The sequence below is a fragment of the Pseudophryne corroboree genome, chromosome 4, assembly GCF_028390025.1.
Source record: "Pseudophryne corroboree isolate aPseCor3 chromosome 4, aPseCor3.hap2, whole genome shotgun sequence".
NCBI lineage: Eukaryota > Metazoa > Chordata > Amphibia > Anura > Myobatrachidae > Pseudophryne > Pseudophryne corroboree.
In genome coordinates this window covers 871,610,572-871,634,194 of record NC_086447.1, presented here as the reverse complement: position 1 = coordinate 871,634,194, position 23,623 = coordinate 871,610,572, and the positions used below count along the sequence as shown (strand labels likewise).

General features: G+C 50.5%; 1 protein-coding gene across 1 annotated transcript in view; it reads left to right on the top strand.

The window, feature by feature from the left end:
- Nucleotides 1-21,658, top strand: part of XPO5 (exportin 5) — a 109,901-nt gene extending 88,243 nt beyond the window's left edge. The window contains exons 19-32 of the mRNA XM_063918791.1: nucleotides 11,605-11,704; nucleotides 11,795-11,976; nucleotides 12,079-12,179; nucleotides 13,975-14,071; nucleotides 14,169-14,305; nucleotides 14,692-14,789; nucleotides 16,495-16,514; nucleotides 17,470-17,564; nucleotides 17,671-17,760; nucleotides 18,324-18,406; nucleotides 19,398-19,505; nucleotides 19,780-19,917; nucleotides 20,298-20,453; nucleotides 20,990-21,658. Coding sequence (XP_063774861.1) covers nucleotides 11,605-11,704; nucleotides 11,795-11,976; nucleotides 12,079-12,179; nucleotides 13,975-14,071; nucleotides 14,169-14,305; nucleotides 14,692-14,789; nucleotides 16,495-16,514; nucleotides 17,470-17,564; nucleotides 17,671-17,760; nucleotides 18,324-18,406; nucleotides 19,398-19,505; nucleotides 19,780-19,917; nucleotides 20,298-20,453; nucleotides 20,990-21,133 — 1,549 coding nt within the window. The 3' untranslated portion in view covers nucleotides 21,134-21,658. The remainder of the gene's footprint in view (nucleotides 1-11,604; nucleotides 11,705-11,794; nucleotides 11,977-12,078; nucleotides 12,180-13,974; nucleotides 14,072-14,168; nucleotides 14,306-14,691; nucleotides 14,790-16,494; nucleotides 16,515-17,469; nucleotides 17,565-17,670; nucleotides 17,761-18,323; nucleotides 18,407-19,397; nucleotides 19,506-19,779; nucleotides 19,918-20,297; nucleotides 20,454-20,989) is intronic.
- The last annotated feature ends 1,965 nt before the right edge of the window (nucleotides 21,659-23,623 follow it).

Sequence of the window (23,623 nt, the reverse complement as noted above, 5' to 3'; positions counted from 1 at the left end):
AAGAAGTTCAGAGACTTGCCCAAGAATCCTAGCAGCACCCATGAGCAGTTCGCCAACCAGCTGCGGCAGTACGTGGTGAAGTGGGTGAAGGATTCGGAAGCCACTACATGGGACGCACTGATCGACCTGATCTGCAGGGAGCAGTTCTACCGCAGGTGCGCCCCAGAAGTGAAGGAGTGGGTGCTAGATTGGGAGCCACCCAGCTTAAAGATGGCTGCCCAGTTAGCAGACAAGTATGTGGCAATTCGGCCACAGGGGCAGAAGCGCCCAGCCAGCTCCAAAAGACTGCACCACCAAGGGGACCCCCCTCTTCAGCCCATCACCCCCAAAGACGAGCATCTTCCAACCCGGGTGCTCTTGGCCAGCAACCGCACCGCAGCGTCCCTGCAACTGATCAGAGATCATCGGTGCCACGACTGGAGAAGAAGTGCTACGGCTGTGGGAAAATCGGACATCTGAGGATGAACTGTCCTGCATCCCCAGCACCCCAGACTCGTGCCCCAAATCCGAGTGCTGGAGCCCGGCTCGCTTGTTTGACGAGAAGAGATGAGCCTACAGAGACTGTTCCCCCTCCAGTCAGTCCGATGGAGTGTGGCGAGAGACAAGTGCACTCTGCGGAGAGAGTCACCTGCATGGCCAAACAGCCCCTACACAACATGTGGAGGCACCTGCAGCCAGTCCACGTGGGACCCCTGCAGGGAGAAGGCCTAAGAGACTCTGGGGCCTCAATCACTGTGGTGAGCCCCCACCTTATAGATCCTGCTGCAGTATTGCAGGGTCGCACTGCCACGGTCACCCTGGCAGAAGGAACAGAGAAAGCGGTTCCCATGGCAAGAGTCTACCTGGACTGGGGAGCTGGACCAGAGTTGCGAGAAGTTGCCGTCATGGATGGTCTCCCAACTGATGTGGTCCTAGGAAATGATCTGGGTGGTGGGATCGTCACTACGTTTGTTGGCGCCATTCCCCGGAGTCAAGTTCCAAACCCACCGTTGACATCAGCTACTCCAGCACAGCCCAGCCCAGAGGAAAAGACTACAGCTGCTAGACAACTGCCAGCACAGCCAACCACAGCATCAACCAGCCCAGAGGAAAAGATTACAGCGGCTAGATCAGCACATCGACCCCGCATGCCTTTTGCCTCTGGTATGCCCACGTCCACTAGCAACGCAGAGGATGTCGGTTCCAGCTCGTTTGATCCTGTGGGGGTGCCCAATGATGCTCCTGACCCAAGTGGTTTGCCAACTCCGGCGGTGAGTATGAGAAACCACACTGACTTTTCCATGACTGACCCCTACCAGACTGACCCTAGTAGTCCCCACCTAGATCCCCCTGTAGAGTGTCCCAATTTAGGAGAGATTGAGGGCCACAGGCAGGAGTTTAGGGAGGCTCAACTCTCTGACCCATCCCCGAAAGGCATGAGGCGCCACTCTGGCAGCGGCCTTGACAGGGTTGGGGCGGGAAGTTTGACCTGGCGGGAAGGGTTAAGGTACAGGGTAGACAGGAAAGTGGGAGGGGATAGACCAGATAAGGAATGTGTCCAACTGGTCCCCTCAGGGAACGTTCCTGCGCAACCGGTGTCGGTTGCCAGCGAAACCCCTTTGGACAGTAACCCGGAGGCAGACCGTACCCTGAAGTGCCTGACACAGAGCTTACCCTGGTCTGGAATGTCGGATGACGCCCAGACCACATGTAAGGCTGGTGCCATGCGTTGGCAGCCGGGGCACTCCAGCGGTTGTGTTGTCTCTGGGCCTCTGCCCATAGGAGAACCCTTGCAGCAAGTTGCTGTGGACATAGCAGGTCCCCTACCTGTACACCGTAGATCGGGGAAGACACGCAGCCTCCCTGTAGTGGATGCCACACAGGATCCAGAGGCTGGTGGTCTGGCCGCCATCACTGTGGCACAGGTAGCGGACGAGGAGGAAGGAGTAGGCCTAGGTGACAGGGTAGGTTTCCCGAGTCATAGGTCGACGGAGGAGGATTGGAGGGCAGGTCTGACCGTTAGGGCAGACAGTTGCCAGATAGGTATGACGGAGGTGCAGTGCCTGGGGCACCATGTGGGAGGAGACAGGGGTAGGCCCAAACCAGAGGGGGTGGAGGCAACCAGAGGCTGTCCCCGACCCACATCACCCAGACCAGTACTGACCTTAGAACCTGTAAGGCCCTACGGACATGTTGTCATTGACTTTAGTCCTGTAGTGAACCCCTTGACAGAGATGGCTAGGAAGGGCATTCCCAAGTCAGTGGACTTTGCACCCGCTTGCGAGTTGGCATTCCAGTCATTGAAGGAGGCTCGGGTACCCGCTCCAGTGCTGATGGCGCACATTCTTGACCAGGACTGTGTGTTACGAACTATTGCGCCACTGCACGGACTGGGAGCAGTACCGAGCCAGAAAGAGCCATATGGGCAGGAGCACCCTGTGGCCTGGTTGAGCAGTATACTGCTATTGTGGGAGGTGGGGTATGCCACAATTGGGACACCGTGGGTGGCACTTGTTTGTAACCGGCCCCCCACCGTGGTGACTTACCACCTACCGGTTAGGTGGCTGCAACCTACCTTGGGGGAATTGGACAGACTTTTGTGGTGGAGCCTTGAACTTGGACTTCAGGTGGACTATTTGAACATTGTGCACCCACGAAGAGAGGCCCACTACACTATGGATGAACTGTCTAGGCCAGAGTTAACCCCTAGTGCCCGGCGCCATTTCAAAAGACAATGGGCGCTTGGCGCCAGATTTGAATACCGTGGGCGCTAGGCGCCGTATTTAGAAATATGTTTTAAAAAATGTACTTTTTATGGTGTGCCGTGGTCCCGGACCCCTCCGGAGACCACGGCAGTGAGGGCATCCCCCGGCGCGCTCAGCAGAGTGTGCGCGCCGGGGGAGAGGGCAGCCGCTGACCGCCGGAGTCCGGGAGCTCCGCTCCCGGCAGCGGTCGGTGCAGCCCCGGGCGCACTGGAGTGTGCGCGCCGGGGAGAAGGGAGAGCCGCCGCTGGGGGCCGGGAGCTCTGCTCCCGGCGCCTCAGCCCGTTGGAGGTGGCCAGCCGCGGCAGCCGGGACGAACGTCCCGGGCTGCTGGGCAGCGAGGGGGGTGCGCCGCAGCCCGGCTCCCCGCCGGACGCTGCGGCGAGGCCACAAGTCAGCGCCGCTCATGGGGGACCGGGCTAGCCGGCTCCCTAGCGGCGTGGGTGCAATTAGGCTGGCGAGCAGGAGGATGAGCGCTGGGGTCCGGGAGCTACGCTCCCGGCACCTCAGCGCTGCAACAGAGCCAGAGTCACGGCGGCCGGGCTTCAGTACAGGGGGGTGCGCCGCTGTGTGCGGCGAGGCCACAAAGGTAGTGCCACACTGGGGGGACAGGGAGAGCCAGCTCCCTGGACCCCAGTGGCAGGCTGGAGGGTGGGGGAAGCCAGCCCCATACCTCCAGCACTGAGAGAGCCCTAGCAGCCAGGCTGCAGGGCTAGGACACAGTATTCCACAAACCAGACAGTGTATATTTAAAGGAGAAAGTACAGTGTGTTGTAAGGCACTGCAGTGCCTAGGTATGTGGAGCCTGTGCAGGCTCAGAGTGTATTTAAATGTATAACATGTACAGTGTGATTTAAATGTAATGTATTTAAAGGTAAATTGCACTTACTTGGTTGTGTGTCCCAGGAGGGGGGAATCCATGGCTGTGCAGGCTGATGGATTCTCCCAGACATTTTCCCCAAAAACGGAATGCTTTCCCATCCAGCCTCACACTTCCAAGGGGCACAGGGAGAGAGAGAAGCAGCTCAGCTATGAAACAAGCTGAGTGGATTCTTGGAGCTCCATGGAGATCACCCGTAGTGGCCAAGAGACCTGGACCGGGGAGCCAGGCTGCCCAGCTCTGGAGCCCAAATCCAGGCTGCAGCCAGTGGGCTGGGTCCCGGGCAGGTTTCTGGAAGTCAGATTTAGGAGGGAAAACTTCCCCCAGCCAGACTGAACGGCACTGGGGAGTATCCTGATTCTCCAAGATGGGAGAGTCAAAGGAGACCGACCACTCCCCACTGTCCATAGGGGACAATGTAAGCTGTGCATGAGACCAAGGCATGCACAGCTCATGGGTAAACATTGATTGGTTGTTCACCACAGGGTGGGCTTACCCCCTGTGGTAAGGGGTCTTGGAGAGGGATAAAAGGAGGGCAGTTGGCACATAGGATGGTGTATTGTAACATCTTATTCTGCTGAAAACATCTGATTGTATGTTGTTGCCCCTAGCAATAGGGAGGAGCCTTTTTAAAGGTTATTGAGCAATAAACATCATTGCCTCAAGAAGACTGCTTCATCTTGTGACCAACAGGGTTAGGCCAAACCTAGCCCCGTCCTCCGGCTGTCCAGGGAAGCACCTAACGTCTCCAAGCTCCGCCTTCCGCCAGCTACCGGTAGAGGCCTAGCAAGTGGCTAGTGGGGATTCGTCAGCACCACACAGCTGTGGTAAGGCAGTGCATCGGCACATACAGAGCAGAACCGTGGTTCCAAACGCCACGGCAGGTTAGGAGTTTGGTGGTGGCAGCGAGAACCCGCCCACAGCGCAGTGGGTGGAGTCAGTAACAGGCGGTTACTGACGGTAAGCGGGAATCCCCTATGTGGTCAGGCCTCGTGCGGCTTGACCTTCCATTCTGTGCGCAGCCAACGGGACGCGAAAGCGGCGAGTGCTTTCGTACGGTACCGTCCTGTCACACCGATAAATCCCTTTCTCAGATTCCACAGGGGCCACTGGAGCGTAGTTACAATGGGGAAATAGTAGGCAGTAATTGGGAGCTGGCACTTTAAAATTCTCACACTGTGGCTAGCTCCTCCCCTACTGTCTCCCCTCCAAGCCAGTCTACGTAAAACTGTGCCCGAGGAGAGCTGGAATAAACAAACCGTAAGGTAGAGGAGGTTAATGAAGCCCTGTAAACCAGGATAACACAAACCAAACCTGGAACAGAACCTAACAAAGAACCGGCTAGCCCGAACTCAACAAGCAGTCATATGGTGATCTGCAAACCGTTAAGCAAAAAACAAGGAGGAACAGCGCTGGGCGGGCGTCCAGTGGCCCCTGTGGAATCGGAGAAAGGGATTTATCGGTAAGTACCAAAATCCTGATTTCTCCTTCATCCACTAGGGGCCACTGGAGCGTAGTTACAATGGGGACGTCCCAGAGCTCCCAAAACGGGTGGGAGAGCGCTGAGAGTCCTGTAAAACCGCTCGGACAAACTGTGATGCAGAGGCCGCAAAAGTGTCAAACCTGTAGAATTTGACAAAACGAATGTCGGTCCGACCAAGTAGCCGCCCGACATAAAGTATTCATGGAGACCCCACGGGCAGCTGCCCACGAAGGTCCCACAACGCGCGTAAAGTGCGCTGAAATGGAAAACGGAGGCTCCCGAGCAACCGCCAAGAAGACCGTCTGATGGTCAGATGTATCCAACAGCCCAGCATATGCTGGGACCCCGGCTATTTAGTACGGGAGCATCGTACAGAACAAAGAAGAAAAACCCTTCGTCGAATAGCCTAAGACCTCTGTAGAGAGAGTCGGCGAGCCCTGACAACAGTCAAAGAGGACTGAAAAACACTAGTGTCAGATTTATATGAAAAACGGACATCCCCTTTGGAAGAAACGACCGCTGAGGCTGAAGCTCAGCTGGGGGAGTTGCCAATAGAGTACTCCCTGAAAGAGAGCCCGAACTTACGGCCGCCAGGCTAATCTCTTTTGGAAGAAAACCGAAAAAGGCAGAGACCTAAAATTCAGGTCAATGTGGTTTGAAGCGCAGCGGAGCAAAACCTCCCAGATAAACCAAAGATGACGGCTGAATGGTAACTGAAAGAAGGGGAAAACCCCTTTTATCCTTATTATGTCCCATACAGTTTTCCAAAAGTGGCAAAAGCGAGAAGAGGTAACAGACTTCTGAAATCGGGGCCCAGTAGGCCTAACCGAACTAGGGAACTCCTCCCTTCTGAGGTCTCGTGAACAGTCACATGGTTAAATGAAACCAGTGTAAGATTGAACAAAGAAAAGGACCCTGTTGAAGTAGACAGTCCAGTCGAGGTAGGAGCCAAGGCTCCTCTACTGACAACAGGTGTAGCCGTATCTTCAAGTCATGGGTGGCCCAACCAGAGCCACCGAGAGGACTAGCACGCATATTCCCCTCCTGTGTTACCGAAAGTGAGGTAGAAATAGAAAAGGAGGCAGGATAGAATAACCAGAAACTCCCAGGAGCCCTGAGGGCATCCTCGGCTACTGCCGCCAGAGCTTACGTCCGAGAGTAGTAAAGGGTTAAAGAGTCAGTCAGAACGCCCTGAGGTCGATTCGAAATCTCCGCCCACAGCAGACCAGCTGACAAAACTCCGAGGAATGTTCCCTCACCCGGGAGACTGACCTGGTGGCTTGACCTGGAAAGAAGATTGTTGTCCCCCGCTCAGAGGGGAATGTAGGCGACCACTCACTGCGTCGCAACTTGACTGAAGAAATAGAGTCCCTGGTGCCGAGGAAGGAAAAATCCTCTGACGGACCGTGTTGAGAAAACGTCTACGAGGAGCATAAATTGGATCTGTGTCGAACCAGAAGCTCCTGGATCCTCCGGATATTCAGAAGCCACCTAATTTACAGAGTGGGATAGTAGCAGTAGATTGTCCCATTAGGGAACCAACGTCACCTCCTGCCCTTGAAAAAGAGTTATTCTGTGATCTTCCTGAACCCTGTGGGAGCGGAAGAGAGACCGAAAGGAAAGGACTGACAGTGAAAATGAGAATCCTGTAATGCGACTCTGAGAAAAGCCCGATGAGGAAACCCAACGGAAATCAGTAAACAGGCATCCCTGAAGACAAGGGACATGTAAAACTCCCTTTCTTGTTCAAACTAGCAATCACAGACTGAAAGGATTCTAAGGCCAGAATAGGCCTGGCCGAGCCAACTGGCTTCGGAACGTGAAAAGAAAACAAAGGCCTGAGAACTGTCCCGATTCAAATGATATGTGAAAAACAGATATGGAAGCATATGGAGCGCCGCCTGCAGTATGACTCTCTTGTCATCGTAAATCGGCCGACCCCTGCCGAGGGACTCCTGAGACGGTTGTACTCCAAAATCTAGTCTGTAAGCGCCCAAGCCTTCTCCCACCGACATGCGTCTACCCTGGGACCCTCCAGGTGGTAGGAAAGTCTGACCTGTAGTGTGTGTATAGGATGATGTAAAATCAGACTGGACCGAGGATGTTGAACCTCTGCTTAAGCTTTTTGCCCTGAGATCCCCTGGCGACGGAGATATCGCCCGTGTGGAGTCGAAAGCTTGAAAGGGCACGGAAAAATCTAAAGGAAAGACCGGTAAAGGTCTGTCTTGGAGCTGGGGCAGTAGTAGGAGAAAGCAAAGTGGACTTACCTCCAATGGTTCAAGAAATCCTTCAGAAAGTTCCTTTCCCTAAACCATCTGCCCCGTAGGATTTCATGTTCACCTGTCACTGTCGCAGCCCCAGAGGTCGTCTGGTTAAGACAGCCCAAGCGAAAATGCAGGTTCCGAGTCTGCAGACGTGGAGACCTCCAAAGAACATAAAGCAGAATCGTGATTCTGACCCGTACCAAAGTATCAATTGATCCTGATGCGAAGCATCCTGTAACCTAGAGGACAATTGTTCCACAACCTACCTGCTCCGGACAAGGTAGAACCCCGCTGCCGTATATGTGTCTTCGATGGATCCCTGAGCAAGGTTGCCTCAGGAAAATGGCAGCTTGTTGGACCGGCGATACATCGAGGGGTATACCCTGGAGAGGTACTGATACCATTTCCTGCCGCTTGCGGGGAAAGGATAGGAAAACAAACATTGTTTGATACCTGAAATTGTGTATACGGGTGTCTGCCGGCCGTCTACCGGAGCCTGCCCAGCTCATCCGAAACTGGACCAGTCTCTGTCATTTCGTCATCGGCGCCGAACCCTGATGGACTTGACGTGTCCGCCTCCTTTACCTGCAGTATCAGACGAACTGCTGTATAATGCACCTGGATATTCTGAGACACTGGTTCAGACTCCACAGAAAACAGACATCATCAGTATTGTAACATGGAAGGTTAGCAAGGTTCCTTTAGAAACCTGGAGAGGTGAAATGACGTACAAGGTCTCTGGTTACCAGTGACATTACCTGCATAATCTGAGCTGTTCAAACAGGAGTGTCCTGCAGGTGCGTGGAGGGCTAAGCAGATGGCTCCACCGCATACTTCACACCTAAGAGGGAATTCTTTGACTATCCCAGGTGAGACAAACGAAAGGAGAAAAGGTGGGTTAAATAAACACAGCCCTATGTAAGGTCTGCACTATAATGTGTGACCGACACGATTCAAATAAACTTTCTGGAGCAGCGGAGACCTGAACCAGTAGCGCTGCGCTGTGGGACAGGAGTCTTAGCCATAGGCTATAGGAGCTCCCCTTAAAGTTTTTTTTTCTTTCTGTTTGGATTCAAACCCCTGTTCAGATACCCGCTACTAGCGTACTGAGCTACAGCGCTATTTGTCTGATGCCTTACACACATTCCCCAAATTACAAATAGCATTAGTAACTAGTGACACCAAGGAATAATAAAGGGAAGGCAACACCCCGCCCTGTATGTAGTGTACCACTAATTTAGGTGCACCAGATGTTTCTCGGAGGTTCCGCTGGCTTTTCAAAATGGTGACTAGCCTGTGAGAAAAGATGGGGGAAAATGTTATGTGGCAAGGTGGGGTATTTTGTTAGTAGAAAACATTGCGGAAGTGTTTGTTTTATCCCCTATATATGGTATTGTATGCATTTATCTGTATACATACCCACACACACTTAAATATATATACAAACATATATATATATATATATACACACACACCACAGTGAACCCAACCGGTTGGTAAATACTGTCTATGTGAACCCAATAGGGTAGATAAATACTGTGTATTTGTAGGGTAAAGAAATACTGCACAGTCCCAGCTCCTGTAATAGAGCAGGTTTCCTGATCTAAATGTATGAAATGCCGGGCAGAGGACTCCCCTGCAGGGAGGAATGTAGCGAAAGCAAGATATAACCAATATTTCAGCAGCACAATGCACAGAAAAGCTAAAAACCCCAGAGACAGGATCTGTTGCCTAGAGCCAATGAGAGCTGAGAGCCGCCGCCGGGGAGTCCGCTGAGTAAAGCGGGAATAAGCTTCACCCCCCCCCCCCCCCCCCTCATACCTTATACATGTAAAGAATCCTCCCTGCACAGCCAGGAGAGGAAAGGAGCTTTCAGCGGCCCGGGGAGCGGGGGACTGTGGAGCGGCGACTCGTCATGCTGCAGCGGCCGGGGAGCGGAGAGAGGCCGCCGTACAGAGCGGAGGTTAGCTCTCCCCCCCCCCCCCCCCCCCCCCCGCTTCGGCGCCAAATTCAAATCCGCTGTATAGTAAACGGAAAGCGCCCATGTATCCCCTGGCCGCCTGTATGCTGCGGCCAGGGAGCGGTGTGCGGCCAGGGAGCGGAGAGCCTGAGCCCGCCGAACGGAGCGGGAGTTAGCTCCGCCCCTGTATCACCCGGCTGCCTGTAAGTGTGTATGCTGCGGCCGGGGAGTGTAAATGTATCACCCGGCTGCCTGTATGCTGCAGCCGGGGAGTGAAGAGCGCTGAGCCCGCTTACAGAGCTGGCTGAAGCTCCGCCCCCCCACATAATGGAGATTAGTAAGTGCGCCCTGATGCACTGCAGCCTTATAAGGGAGCCCTTGCACATATTAAATCATACATCAGTCTGGAGGTGGGGAGATTGTACTCACCGCTTCCGTCGTGCTCAGCGGTGTTTTGCTTGACCGAGCGGCCCCGACACGCGCCGCACGCAGCGGTGTCCGGCCACTTTTGAGACTTACCGCTGCCATGCTGCCGGAATCTTCTGCTGGTTGAGCGGCCCCAACACATGCCGCACGCAGCGGTGTCCGGCCAACTCAGGAGAGCTCAGTGTCTCCCTCAGCCGGGGCCCATCCCGAGCCGCACGCAGCTGCGATGGGACCCCGCCGGCAGCTCCCGCGGTGCAGACTGGCAGTGGCAGAGCTGCCAGTCTGTGTGTGTATGAAAGAAAAATAAAATAATAAAGAAAAAAGAAAAAATTCTTCAGCTAAACCCAAGTGAACCAGCTACCTCGGGCACTAAACTAAGACTGGCTTGGAGGGGAGATAGTAGGGGAGGAGCTAGCCACAGTGAGAATTTTAAAGTGCTAGCTCCCAATTACTGCCTACTATTTCCCCATTGTAACTACGCTCCAGTGGCCCCTAGTGGATGAAGGAGAAACATTGTGATGTTTCTGAACTCTATATAAGCCGCTGTGTGTAGATCTGGGCACATTACACAGGGGCTGTCTGGAGAGAGGATTAAATATAAACTCTGAGCGATCTGAAGTCATGTATTGGAGCTTAAAGGGGGTAATTCCAAGTTGATCGCAGCAGGAAATTTTTTAGCAGTTGGGCAAAACCATGTGCACTGCAGGGGGGGCAGATATAACATGTGCAGAGAGAGTTAGATTTGGGTGTGGTGTGTTCAATCTGCAATCTAAATTGCAGTGTAAAATAAAGCAGCCAGTATTTACCCTGCACAGAAACAAAATAACCCACCCAAATCTAACTCTCTCTGCAAATGTTATATCTGCCCCCCCTACAGTGCACATGGTTTTGCCCAACTGGTAAAAAATGTCCTGCTGCAATCAACTTGGAATTACCCCCAAAATCTGTAGCTCTATTCTAATAAGTAATTCCCTCTGTTGGGGTATTTCACTGTTTTTTTGGGGGGGGAAAGCATCCAGTCCACAGAGTTCTCTTCCACCTTGTTCCTAGGAGATTGGGAGTTGGGGTCCAAGGTTAACTACCGCTGGGGGCATAGGCATGTGCAGCACATTTTATTAGGGGGTGCACTGTTGGAGGGGTGTGTCTAGCACCGCCTTCTGGGCGTGTCTACCGCCATCTATTGACTGTCAACGTAATATAAAATACCCACCCTTGTACCAATCCTAGTAAAGCAGATGCATTGTTAGATGTTGTGATGTGCACCAAACAAACACCCCTGATGGCACTCACTGCAATTACACTGCTCCTCCTCAGCCTGGTCTGGCTCCCCCTCTCTTTCCCATGCAAGCTGCAGTCACTCACTGACACTGACAGTCGCAGACTAGTTACTGCTGCTGAAAAAACACGTTATGTGTCAATGCTGCTGCCGACCGCCTGCCAGTATTGAATTTGTCTTTCTAAGAGGAACGCTGGCTGCATTCTGCTCCTCATCAGTGGCTGGCGTTGGCATAGAATAGAAGGAGAGAGGTGGGCGTGCAAGCAGCATGATGTCATCACGTCCCATCACGCTGTTTTTGTACATTGAGGTGGAGCTGGGAGTTTGAAAGCCGGTGGCAGTGGCACCCTTGATTAACCCTGGCGTCCAGTCAGTAATGCAGTCCTGGCAGGGTGCAACGCAGAGGGGACAGTAATCAGCCTGCTTGGCTATCGCTGCATCAGGCATGTGAGATTGGATTGCCGGACATTAGGGGGTGCCTGTGCACACCAGGCAACCCCCCTGCGCACGCCTATGGCTGGGGGTTTCCTATGATATTAAAAAGTCTGTCGTTTTTTGTCTGCCTCATTCACAGAGCAGTCTCCTCCCCGGATGAACTAATTTCTTACATTGGACGGGAAGTCCTGAGAGGTACCCAGGAAGAGGACGATCTGTGTCAGATGAGGCGCTCTCAGGTTAGTTTCGTCTTTTCCTAATGCAGCGTTTGTGGCGGAGAGCTGGCGACGCGTTCTCCCTGGTAATCATGCTGCTTTTGCATCACACAGTTGAGTTTCTCCTTGCACGTCATCGATGCAGTGGTGAGGCGAGTGCGCTGCCCCAGTGACCCTACCGAGGCGAAATCTGGAGGATTTGTTGTTGGTTATACTCCTGCTGGGACTCCCATCTGCCGTAACCCTTGCAGCGAGCTGGTGCTGAAGTTTATGGACACCCTCTTGTCCCTGGTCAGGTGAGTTTTGCAGATACGCAGTAGGGATGGTGAACTCAAGTTTTCCTCGATCAGCCACATTTTCCTATAGCTGATCGCCGCTGTCCTGTCTTCTCTTTGTAGGACACAAAACAATCTGTTCTTGCCAGATATCATGCAGACGATGGGGGATCACTACGCCAAATGTTTGGACATGCTTGATGGATCGAAGAAGAGCATCTTGGGTAAGAGGTGTAGCATGTGAGGATGGGGGTGAATAACAACCAACTGCGTTTCCACCTTCCCCCTCTTCTCTTGATCCCTATTTTCAAATACAGTATATACACATGATTCTTCTCTTGCTCACCGATTATTTACATATACTCAACCTCCAGCTATATATAGCCTATCTCTGACATCCCTGATGTATACCCCAACTCTGTGTATATACACCTCCTGATCCTTCATCATCATCACCTTCTGCTACCCTGATGCATATCCCAGCTGCAGCTATGTACATCCATGTTTCTTCTCCTACTCCCCTGATATATAACCCAACAGCAGTTATATACACCCCCGATACAGGATACAAAATACAGGTTGAACCCGATGGGCATTTTGCCTCTTTTCAACCTCACTAACTATGTAACTTCAGCTAGCCTCATATCCTAACACCAGTTACCAATATCCCATCTCCTGCTGTTCTGACACATACCCCAGCTCAATGTTGATACACCCCTCCCACTCCACCCTCATCTGCTGCTCCCCTGGCACATACCCCAGCTATATACACCTCTCCACCTCATCTCCTGCTCCCCTGACATATACCCCAGACACATACCCCAGCTATATACACCCCCTGATCCTTCACCCTCATCTCCTGCTCCCCTGACGCATACCCCAGCTATATACACCCCCTGATCCTTCACCCTCATCTCCTGCTCCCCAGACACATACCCCAGCTATATACACCCCCTGATCCTTCACCCTCATCTCCTGCTCCCCAGACACATACCCCAGCTATATACCACCCCCTGATCCTTCACCCTCATCTCCTGCTCCCCTGACACCTCAGCTATATACCACCCCCTGATCCTTCACCCTCATCTCCTGCTCCCCTGACACATACCCCAGTTCTAAACATCCCCTGATCCTTCAACCTCATCTCCTGCTCCCCTGACACATACCCCAGCTATATACACCCCCTGATCCTTCACCCTCATCTCCTGCTTCCCTGACACATACCCCAGCTATAGACACCCCCTGATCCTTCACCCTCCTTTCCTGCTCCCCAGACACCTACCCCAGTTCTAAACATCCCCTGATCCTTCAACCTCATCTCCTGCTCCCCTGACACATACCCCAGCTATATACACCCCCTGATCCTTCACCCTCATCTCCTGCTCCCCAGACACTTACCCTAGCTCCAGCTATATACACCCTTGATCCTTGATCGTCCCCTAATCCTGCTACCCTGATATACAACCTACTTTGTATTTCTGGAAGCCTAAAAGGAAGTTGCCACTGGGCGCATGGGGTAAATTTACTAAGATGGGAGTTCTATTTAAGATGGGATGTTGCCCATAGCAACCAATCAGCTTCTACTTCTCATTTATCTAGCACCTTCTAGAAGATAATACCTGGAATCTGGTTGCTATGGGCAACATCCCATCTTAAAAAGAACTCCCATCTTAGTAAATTTACCCCATGGTGTACTGACCTGTTATGCTGGCCGCAGGCTGCGCCTTTGTTAGGCGAGTGTGTGTTAGTGTAGGCAGCAGATGGCCGCTATTACCAGGTGTATGGACCTGTACCAAACCCACGTCTGACCTCTGGTTGAGCCAATTGACTGGAATCATCCTCTTGGCCACTCACATGTGTGGTCAGTGTGGAAAATTATCTAGTCGCTCACTTTGAAGGTCAGAATTGACCCATATGAGGCCAAAGTTAGTCTTCTATTCATAGTGTAAATGGCATTTGTATCCTCTCCTCCAAATCGCTGCATGTGCTGCTCCCACTGACCTTGAGTTGATGTTGCAGGGATGATTCAGCCTCTCCTGGATACGTATGATATCCCTGTATATAAGAGCACACAGGAGAGATTACAGGCCTTTTTCTGCTCTATGTCTGACAACTGGTGAGTAATTCTATATGTTGATATTGTGTATGAAGATATGAGAGCTGGCTCTCAATATATCTCTTACTGGTAAAACACAAATATATCCTCGTTTCAGCTATCACATCCTGGGGAACCTTGGGCCATCATTTCTGCTGGATTTCTATTCTATTCCTGATTTGGAGACCCTCCTGTTTAACTCAATCTTCTGCAACCTGAACAATGTGCCTGACTTCCGCCTGAAAGCCCTGTTACATATCTTTTTCAGAACCTCCAGAGATGGTGGTGTCTGTGTATGGGGGGTATCTGCCTGGGTAGGAGTGCAGGGAAGTGTTGGGGTATAGTAAGAATCTTGAGGGCAGGGGATTTGGTAACTGGGTGGGGGAGAGCGGCTGTCATCAGGTAGCAGGGGATGTAATGTCTGGGTGGGGGCTGTGAGATGGGTGAGAGCGGCTGTTATCAGGGAGCAGAGGATGCAGTGTTTTGGGGGTGGGTTGGCTGCTGAGATGGGGGAGAATAGTGCGGTAGGATGGAGAAACAGGTTGGGATTACAGCAAAATGAAGCCAGCTGGAGGGAAGGGGGTGAATTGTCTTGCAGGAACCTTCCAGCAGTGTTTTATCTCCTTAATTGGTTCATTTACGTTCATTTGTAAAGCCGTTTGTCCTCTCTTGTCCACCTGAGAAGTACGAAATGCTCTTGTGCCCGATTTTGGGGCCTCTCCTGAATTTCCTACACCAGGTAATGTGCTGCCTCTGGGTCAGTGCGTCTTATTACTATTCATATATGTACCACCACGTCCTACTGGAATACAATCCTTTACCTGCTTTCCCCTCAGAAGTTTTTACCTAGACAGATGGAGAGGATGTCTAACTGTGAACATTACAGTGACTGGTCATTTACATATATCCTGGCGTTTCTAGGCATGTCCTATTTTCTGGAACTCTAAATTAGTCATATCTTACCTGCCTTGATAATTTCGCCACCTATAGGTTCTATGAAGGTAGCACATAGAAACATAGAATTTTACTGCAGATAAGAACCACTTGGCCCATCTAGTCTGCCCCATGAATAAGTTGTCACTCCAAGCTCGTAGAGATTTAGGGGGGGAAGGATTAAATTACTAACGGCCAGTGACCCGTGGGTAATTTAGGGTTGCCACCTCATCCCTTTAATTCTGGGCACATATTAATTACACAGGTTCTGTGGCTGGCTGACTTCAAGACTCCATTTCACCTGGTTGTAATCAGCCACAGAACCTGTGTAATTTAATGTGTCCAGAATTAAAGGGATGAGGTGGCAACCCTAGGGTAATTGTCTCGCCCAGGGCTCTTCAGTTATCCCCGATAAGCCGACATGTGCCGAGAAACATCCCCGAAAACAGCCTCGAAAATTAACGTGCGTTTTCGGGAGAGAACTTTTTTTTTTCCCGAGTGGCCAAATTAGATAGCCCGCAAAAAAAAAAAAAAATACAGGATAAACATCAGGAAAAATTGCCATGTTTATTCTCTTCTAATTGAATTCCCCCCTTGGTGGTGATAACCTCTTTTCCAATAGTACTCAAGGCGCTTGACTGATAATATGACCATGATACAGAGGTTTAGATTTCATAGTAAAGATTAAGATTTTTAGATTTGCACTAAATACAGAGACCATGGAGATAATACTAAAGGAGTGGCAGCCATTTTGGGTCACCACTTGCAGGGTTTTTTTTTTTTTTTACCCTACCCACAAAGTATCCAGGTGAGGCAGCCATTTTAGGTGCACTGCATGGCCTTTTAAGACCGTCTGAAAATGGAGTAGAGGCCTGATAGTGGGTCTGTTTTCATGAGGGGAATGTATAAACACAAATGGGAAAATTATAACCTTGCCAATCAGCTTACAGTGAAAAAATAGAGGGGGAAAGAAGCAGACAGGGATCATACCACAGGTGATAACAGCTGGGGAAGGGATGTTGGCCTCACTGGAGAGCGTGGAGGAGCTATTATGACGGGAGGGAGCATGAGCGGCACTCTCCAATAAGGCAGGCGGCCCGCACCGTGGCAAAGGTTAGTCATGTAAACAATAGGTAATCTCTTCCATGCCTGCGATGTAACTAATGCGGTTCTTGACTGCTGCAATGGGAGAGTGTTTCTGTTTCCAGTGGGACCTTCTTACAAATTTTGCGGCTGATAATGAGAGGCCAGTTTCATGGAATGTCTTCACATGTTTTGAGGTGTGTAACAAAGGAGTAAAGCCTGAGGGTCTTTAGAGACCCCAGCTTCCATCATTGAGTTAAGAAGTCTGTGAATTCTGTCCCAAATTTGTGAAATCCTTATTCCAGTTTTTTACGCTTTCATAGATGCCATAACTCATGGCGGTCATTGGAAATGGGGTCAGGGATGCGTCTGTTCTGCTGACAACTCATTATTTCTTTCATGCTAATGTTTTTGTCTTTGTATTGCAGAGACTGTCACAGAAGTGGAGGTGAGTTCTTCACAGCAGCTGAATGATGGGTATAAGCTACGGTTTCACTTGTAGTCAGGTTGAGCTCTCCAGTATATAGCAAACGTTGGATTGTTCAGGCCAGGGTCTGTGAGCATGGTGACGGGTCCATGTGCATGAGCCAGACGTGGTGCCTAAGGGTCCATGTGCATGATCCAGATGTGGTGCCTGAGGGTCCATGTGCATGATCCAGATGTGGTGCCTGAGGGTCCATGTGCATGATCCAGATGTGGTGCCTGAGGGTCCATGTGCATGAGCCAGGCAAGGTGCCTGAGGGTCCATGTGCATGAGCCAGGCAAGTTCCTGAGGGTCCATGTGCATGAGCCAGGCAAGGTGCCTGAGGGTCCATGTGCATGAGCCAGACGTGGTGCCTGAGGGTCCGTGTGCATGAGCCAGGCAAGGTGCCTGAGGGTCCATGTGCATGAGCCAGACAAGGTGCCTGAGGGTCCATGTGCATGAGCCAGGCATGGTGCCTTAGAAGGTCCATGTGCATGAGCCAGGCATGGTGCCTGAGAAGGTCCATGTGCATGAGCCAGGCATGGTGCCTGAGAAGGTCCATGTGCATGAGCCAGGCAAGGTGCCTGAGGGTCCATGTGCATGAGCCAGGCAAGGTGCCTGAGGGTCCATGTGCATGAGCCAGACATGGTGCCTGAGGGTCCGTGTGCGTGAGCCGGGCACGGTACCCGAGGTTGGTGTCCGTAAGCTGGGCAGGGTGCCCGAGGTTGGTGTCCGTAAGCTGGGCACGGTGCCCGAGGCTGGTGTGCGTTAGCCGGGCATAGTATTTGAGCTATAGGAGTTGGTCTTCTGCCCCAACAGATTAGGTTTCTGGGGCTGATTTAATGATTTGGCTTTGGTCAGTGTAGGAGTGGGACTGATGTTACTGCTGCCATGTCAGGGGATATTCCAGGACTCTGAGACACTGCTTTTGCCTTTGCAGCGGGGACGATTACACAGAGCTCAGTACAGAAACTACGGAGATACTGGAGATTGAACTGGTGCGACTGCTGACCAGAGAGCTGGTGGATTTAATAAGTGAGCACTGTTCCCTTATGTTCATTGACTCTGGTCTACACAATCTTTCCATCAGAGAAGAAGATCTTCTCCTTCTGGCAATATGACTGTTCTTTTGTATTTGTAGTTGTTTGCTGCATAGAAAAGAAGAAAGTAGATCACAGCACATCAAATGCAGGAGTGGATGGTATGAATAGCGCAGCACAGAACGATGAGGGTAAGAGGAGCCGCTGTTGTGTATATTTTTACTTTGTGCCCATACACCTGCATTTCCCCCTGCTTAGATGTCTGCCATTCCTTCCTGCCTTCCTGGGAATGTGACCATGAGTCTGCCTTTCCCTCTTTCCTTTCCTCTGTGTGTACCCACATGCCTGCCTCTCCCCCTTTCACTCTGCCTAGGTGTGTGCCCACATGTCTGCTTATACCTTCTGCCCTGTCTAGGTGTGTGCCCACATGTCTGCTTATACCTTCTGCCCTGTCTAGGTGGGTGCCCACTTGCCTGCCTTTCCCTCTCGTCTGTCCTGTGTGTGTACCCATATGCCCTCCATCACTCTCACCTTTTCTGGGTGTGTACCTGCTCATCTACTGCTCCCTCTCTCCCTGCCTGGGTGTGTGCCAACACCTATCCTCTCCCTCTCCACAATCCTGAGTGTTGACTCACGCGTTTGACTCCCCCTGTCGACCTGACTGAGTGAGTGGCCCACTCTAAGTATCTTCTCTCCTCACATCCTCCCATTGTCCCTTACCTGTACCACCCCCAATTTGTTTTCTCTCCTCCAGATGAAGAGATGATGGTCCTGGATGCTACCTCAGTCGGCTCATTGGAGTTATCCGAACTTGGAAAGTTTCTTATGTCAAATGAGGTGAGTGAAGGTCTTAGTAGTTCTACAAATTGATGGGTGCAATAATGCACTTGGGAAAATAGCAAGACCCCACCCCAGTGATAGATGAGTGCAGAGTTGATGGAGGATTTGATCATTAGGAACAGATTTTGGTTTGTATCCTGGCAAGCAGTCCGTATACTGATGGACAGAATATGCCAGCATTGATGTTTCCATCTACTACTCCAGCAGAGGAACTGCTTGTTGAGGCATGGATTAAACCTGATTGATGGTTTCTGGTATCACCCTGATTGCAATACCTCTATCTTTGTTCTAGTGCAGATACAGTGAGCAGGGAATTCCTGTCTAAGGTGCTTTCTAACCCCAACACCATTCATATTCTGAACACTTATCTTAGTGGGTAGAGCTGATAGGGAAATTGTGGACTTCCTTAAGACCACAAACACCTCAGCTTGGGCCCCCATCAAACTCTTCAGCCTAGGTCAATAAGGCTGTGTCAGGAGGTTGGAATAATTGGTGTGACTCTGCTTTGTGATGGGAGTAGCCAGAGGCAGGATAACTCAGCCGAGATCACCACAGTGGATGCGAGCCACCTCTTCTGTCCCTAGTGCAGAGTGGCACACAGGCCATTGGCGGTCATCATATATCCTGATTACCCACATTGCTCAGGTTATTATCCTGCACCTCAATGGACTGGGATCATTCAGTTGTGGTTGAAACATTATTTCTCTAGCAGAGTACATAGGGTTTCCACGGGGAAACATCGGGGTGTAGTGGTGGATCAGGAATCAGGGCACCAAACAGTTAAAGCTTTCAGCGTATCCCAAGATGCACGGCTTCCCTCCTCTATAACCCCGCCTCCTGGCACAGGCAATTCCGTTTTTAGTTGTAGTTAGTGCCTGCAGCAAAGCAGGTGCACTGAACAGAGGGATGCTACTGCAGCCCAAAAAGCTTTTTATATTTTCAACTTAAAGTAATTTTTGTTTTATTATTCACACATGTTTTGTTTAAGGTGGTGTCCACGGCATTACTGGTTAGTGCCTACAGCTCGCTGACCTGGAAGGATACCCCTACCTGTCGCAAGGTGGTCTTTCATCTCTGCTGGCCTCTACTGAAACAGGTACTGTATGTCCAGACTCCTGTGATTACCCTCATCCCCTGCTCCTGTGTCAGAGGATCTATCTCCAACCCTGTTTTCTGTGTCTTCCTTGCCGTCCTCCCCACCTGCCATGTGTCGCCTTGCAGCACATGCCACCTGGCGTTCTTCGCCTCGCTACATGCCATGTCTTGCTGCCCTCTTCTTTTGCCTGCTACCCTTTCCCCAAATTGTGTTAAATGCTTCGACCTCCCCATAAACTGGTTACAAAATCAGTGCCTCTCTCTCCTCTCACCAGGTGATCTCTCGTCCCCTGCGTGCCGAAGCGGTTGTCGGTTTCTACAGCTATGTTCTGGGTGGCCTTCAGACACATGGTCAGAATGAGGACTGTAATTCTCACCTGAATAACCTGGCTTTCCAAATCTACGAAGCTCTAGTAAGAATTAAAGTGACTCCAGATACCGTTCAGTTATGGAAGCAATGATTTCGGTGTCTGCTTTTTTATAGTACAATGTATTAGATTCTATAATTTGTTTTTTTCTGTAGACATTCAGTAGAACTTACCGGCATTTTGCACCAAAAAAGAAAAAAATCTGTTTGGTAGTAATGGTTCTGCTGTTTTGCTTGATAAATAATCTGAAATAGCCACACATACCAATATAACCGCTCCGCCTGTGGTCATTATGGAGAAGACGCCTCCTCTGCTTTACAGAGCAGTAAGACAGGGGGTGCTGTTATTAAAATCAACTGAAGCTTTTCTTAATGAATAGTAATGTTTAGTACATTGTTCCTCATCTATGTCCTCATTCTTCAAAGCGTCCACGATATCCGGAGCTGCGGACGATGATGGAGCAAGTTCCTGAGATCAAGAGTGGCTCTTTAGAGATGTTTGACTCGCAACTTCTCACCACCGTTGATAAACAGCCACAGAAGCGGAAGATGTTCAAGCGGCTGCTCTCTGGCTGTGTCGGGGTGAGGGAAATCTGGGTCATGAAGATACAAAACATACTTAGGGGGTATCATTCCTTGAGAGTGATGAAGTTTAGACGTTACCCAAAGTAACCCATTAGCTGTTAACTGTCATTTATCTAGTACAGTCTATTAAATGTCCCGTCCCATCCCCCCTTCTTAATTCCTACATGAATTACAAGCTACTGTGAATACTGTACTTTTCGCCTGATATTGTTTTATATACAGAATATGAAAAATACTACATCCTGCTTTGGTTGTTAAGATACAGGTTTCCAAAGTGGGTGGAGGAGGTTGGCTAAGTACTGTCCTGAGCAGTGCATCTGTATTCTCTCCACCAATTATCCCCATTGATTTTGTAGCAGAGCAAGAGCTCTGTCCAGCTGTGTACACCAGGTAACCATTCTCTGCTGGTGCCACGTCTTCACTGCTGGTGCCACGTCCTCTTAAGCTTTTAATTTCTGTTTACTTGAAAATAAAATATCTTCAATGTTGTTCTTGTGCAACCTTTAATGGTGACTTTTCTCTTCTCACTATAGAAACCTCTAGGGGAGCAGTTTCGGAAAGAAGTTCACATCCGGAACCTACCCTCTTTGTTCCAGAAAAAAACTAAACCGAAGCCGGACAGTGACCCAATCCTGGGCAGCTGTGACGAGGCTCTGACATCCTTGTTTCAGCCGTAATCGATAGTCCTGTTATTCGGAGGGACATCAGCTCGAGGAAGCGTTAAGGGGGCTCGTGTGACCTCTTGCCTCAAGTTGTTCCTTTTTGTCTGGTGGATACCGGCTCACTACAAGGAAAAGCAAGCTGGTCTCTGATCTTCCTACAGCTTCGGTCTCTTCTTCCCCCTATGGGGTCAATCATGAAATTCACTATTGAGACATTCCACACCAGCTGGTGCTGCCATTAGTATGGGGAACCAAGTGTTGTCTGCACTGGGACGGAAAAGGTCAATAACTGCCGTACTTCATGGTAGAACTGCCAGTGACATAAGCGTTAGGACAGATGATGTCAATATTGCTTTTTTTTCTATACATTACTTTCTGCACTCATCCCAGGAGTTTCAGCACAGAGCTGGGGGCCCCGCCGCTGGTTGCTGAATCCTGATCGGAAGAACTTATGGCATCTTGGAAGGATCGGTGAATAACATACTTCCACCACTTGGCATACAGCGAAAACCTGGAAATAAATTTTATAACAGGAACACATTTAATGATCAACCTACTTAACCTCATTTGTTTTTTTTCTTTTATATTTTTAAAGCTGAAGAAAAAAAAAATCAGGTTCCTACTGCTGCCAAACTCTTCCTATTATTTGTGGCCAACAACAGGGGACATTGGTTGCAGATGACTTATTCTGGGACTGGAGCAGTTTAAAATGATATATCTATTTTATCGGTTATGAAGGCTGGGAGTGCAGTTAACCATTTCTTGCCTAGTGCTCCTTATTTATTATTTGGGGGATTTTTTGATTGTTCCTAAAATTTCCACATTTTAAGCTAAATATTAATATTATTTGTTAGAGACCACCCAGAAGCTCTGTCATGTGTTCGGATGTCAGTACACGATTTCTTTTAGCCATTTTCTCTGACGTCCTAGTGGATGCTGGGAACTCCGTAAGGACCATGGGGAATAGCGGCTCCGCAGGAGACTGGGCACAAAAGTAAAGCTTTAGGACTACCTGGTGTGCACTGGCTCCTCCCCCTATGACCCTCCTCCAAGCCTCAGTTAGATTTTTGTGCCCGGCCGAGAAGGGTGCACACTAGGGGCTCTCCTGAGCTTCTTAGTGAAAGTTTAGTTTTAGGTTTTTTATTTTCAGTGAGACCTGCTGGCAACAGGCTCACTGCATCGAGGGACTAAGGGGAGAAGAAGCGAACCTGCCTGCTTGCAGCCAGCTTGGGCTTCTTAGGCTACTGGACACCATTAGCTCCAGAGGGACCGAACAAAGGCCCAGCCTCTGAGCTCGGTCCCAGAGCCGCGCCGCCGGCCCCCTTACAGAGCCAGAAGCAAGAAGGTCCGGAAAAATCGGCGGCAGAAGACATCAGTCTTCAACAAGGTAGCGCACAGCACTGCAGCTGTGCGCCATTGTTACTCAGGCACACTTCACACTTCGGTCACTGAGGGTGCAGGGCGCTAGGGGGGGGCGCCCTGAGCAGCAATGTAAACACCTTGGCTGGCATAAATACACCACATATAACCCCCAGGGCTATATGGATGTATTTTAACCCCTGCCAGAACTCACCAAAAAGCGGGAGAAAAGGCCGCCGAGAAGGGGGCGGAGCCTATCTCCTCAGCACACGGGCGCCATTTTCCATCACAGCTCCGCTGGAAGGACGTCTCCCTGACTCTCCCCTGCAGTCCTGCACTACAGAAAAGGGTAAAAAAGAGAGGGGGGCACTAATTTGGCGCAGTTTTGATACTAACAGCAGCTATAAAGGGAAAAGCACATTTTATAGTGGTATTCCTGTCTATATATAGCGCTCTGGTGTGTGCTGGCATACTCTCCCTCTGTCTCCCCAAAGGGCTAGTGGGGTCCTGTCCTCTATCAGAGCATTCCCTGTGTGTGTGTCGGTACGATTGTGTCGACATGTTTGAGGAGGAAAATGAGATGGAGGCGGAGCAATTGCCTATTATAGAGTTGTCACCCCCTAGGGAGTCGACACCTGAGTGGATGAGCTTATGGAAGGAATTGCGTGACAATGTCAGCTCTTTACGACAGACAGTTGACGACATGAGACAGCCGGCTACTCAGCTTGTGCCTGTCCAGGGGTCTCAAACGCCATCAGGGGCTTTAAAACGCCCGTTACCTCAAATGACAGACACGGATACTGACTCCAGTGTCGATGATGAGGAGACAAACGTGACTTCCACTAGGGCCACACGTTACATGATTGAAGCAATGAAAAATGTATTGCATATCTCTGATAATACAAGTACCACTAAAAAGGGTATTATGTTTGGTGAGAAAAAAGTGCCTGTAGTTTTTCCTGTATCCGAGGAATTAAATGAAGTGTGTGATGAGGCGTGGGTTTCCCCCGATAAAAAACTGATAATTCCTAAAAGGTTATTGGCATCGTACCCTTTCCCGCCAGAGGATAGGGCACGTTGGGAAACACCCCCTAGGGTGGATAAAGCGCTCACACGCTTGTCTAAACAGGTAGCACTACCCTCTCC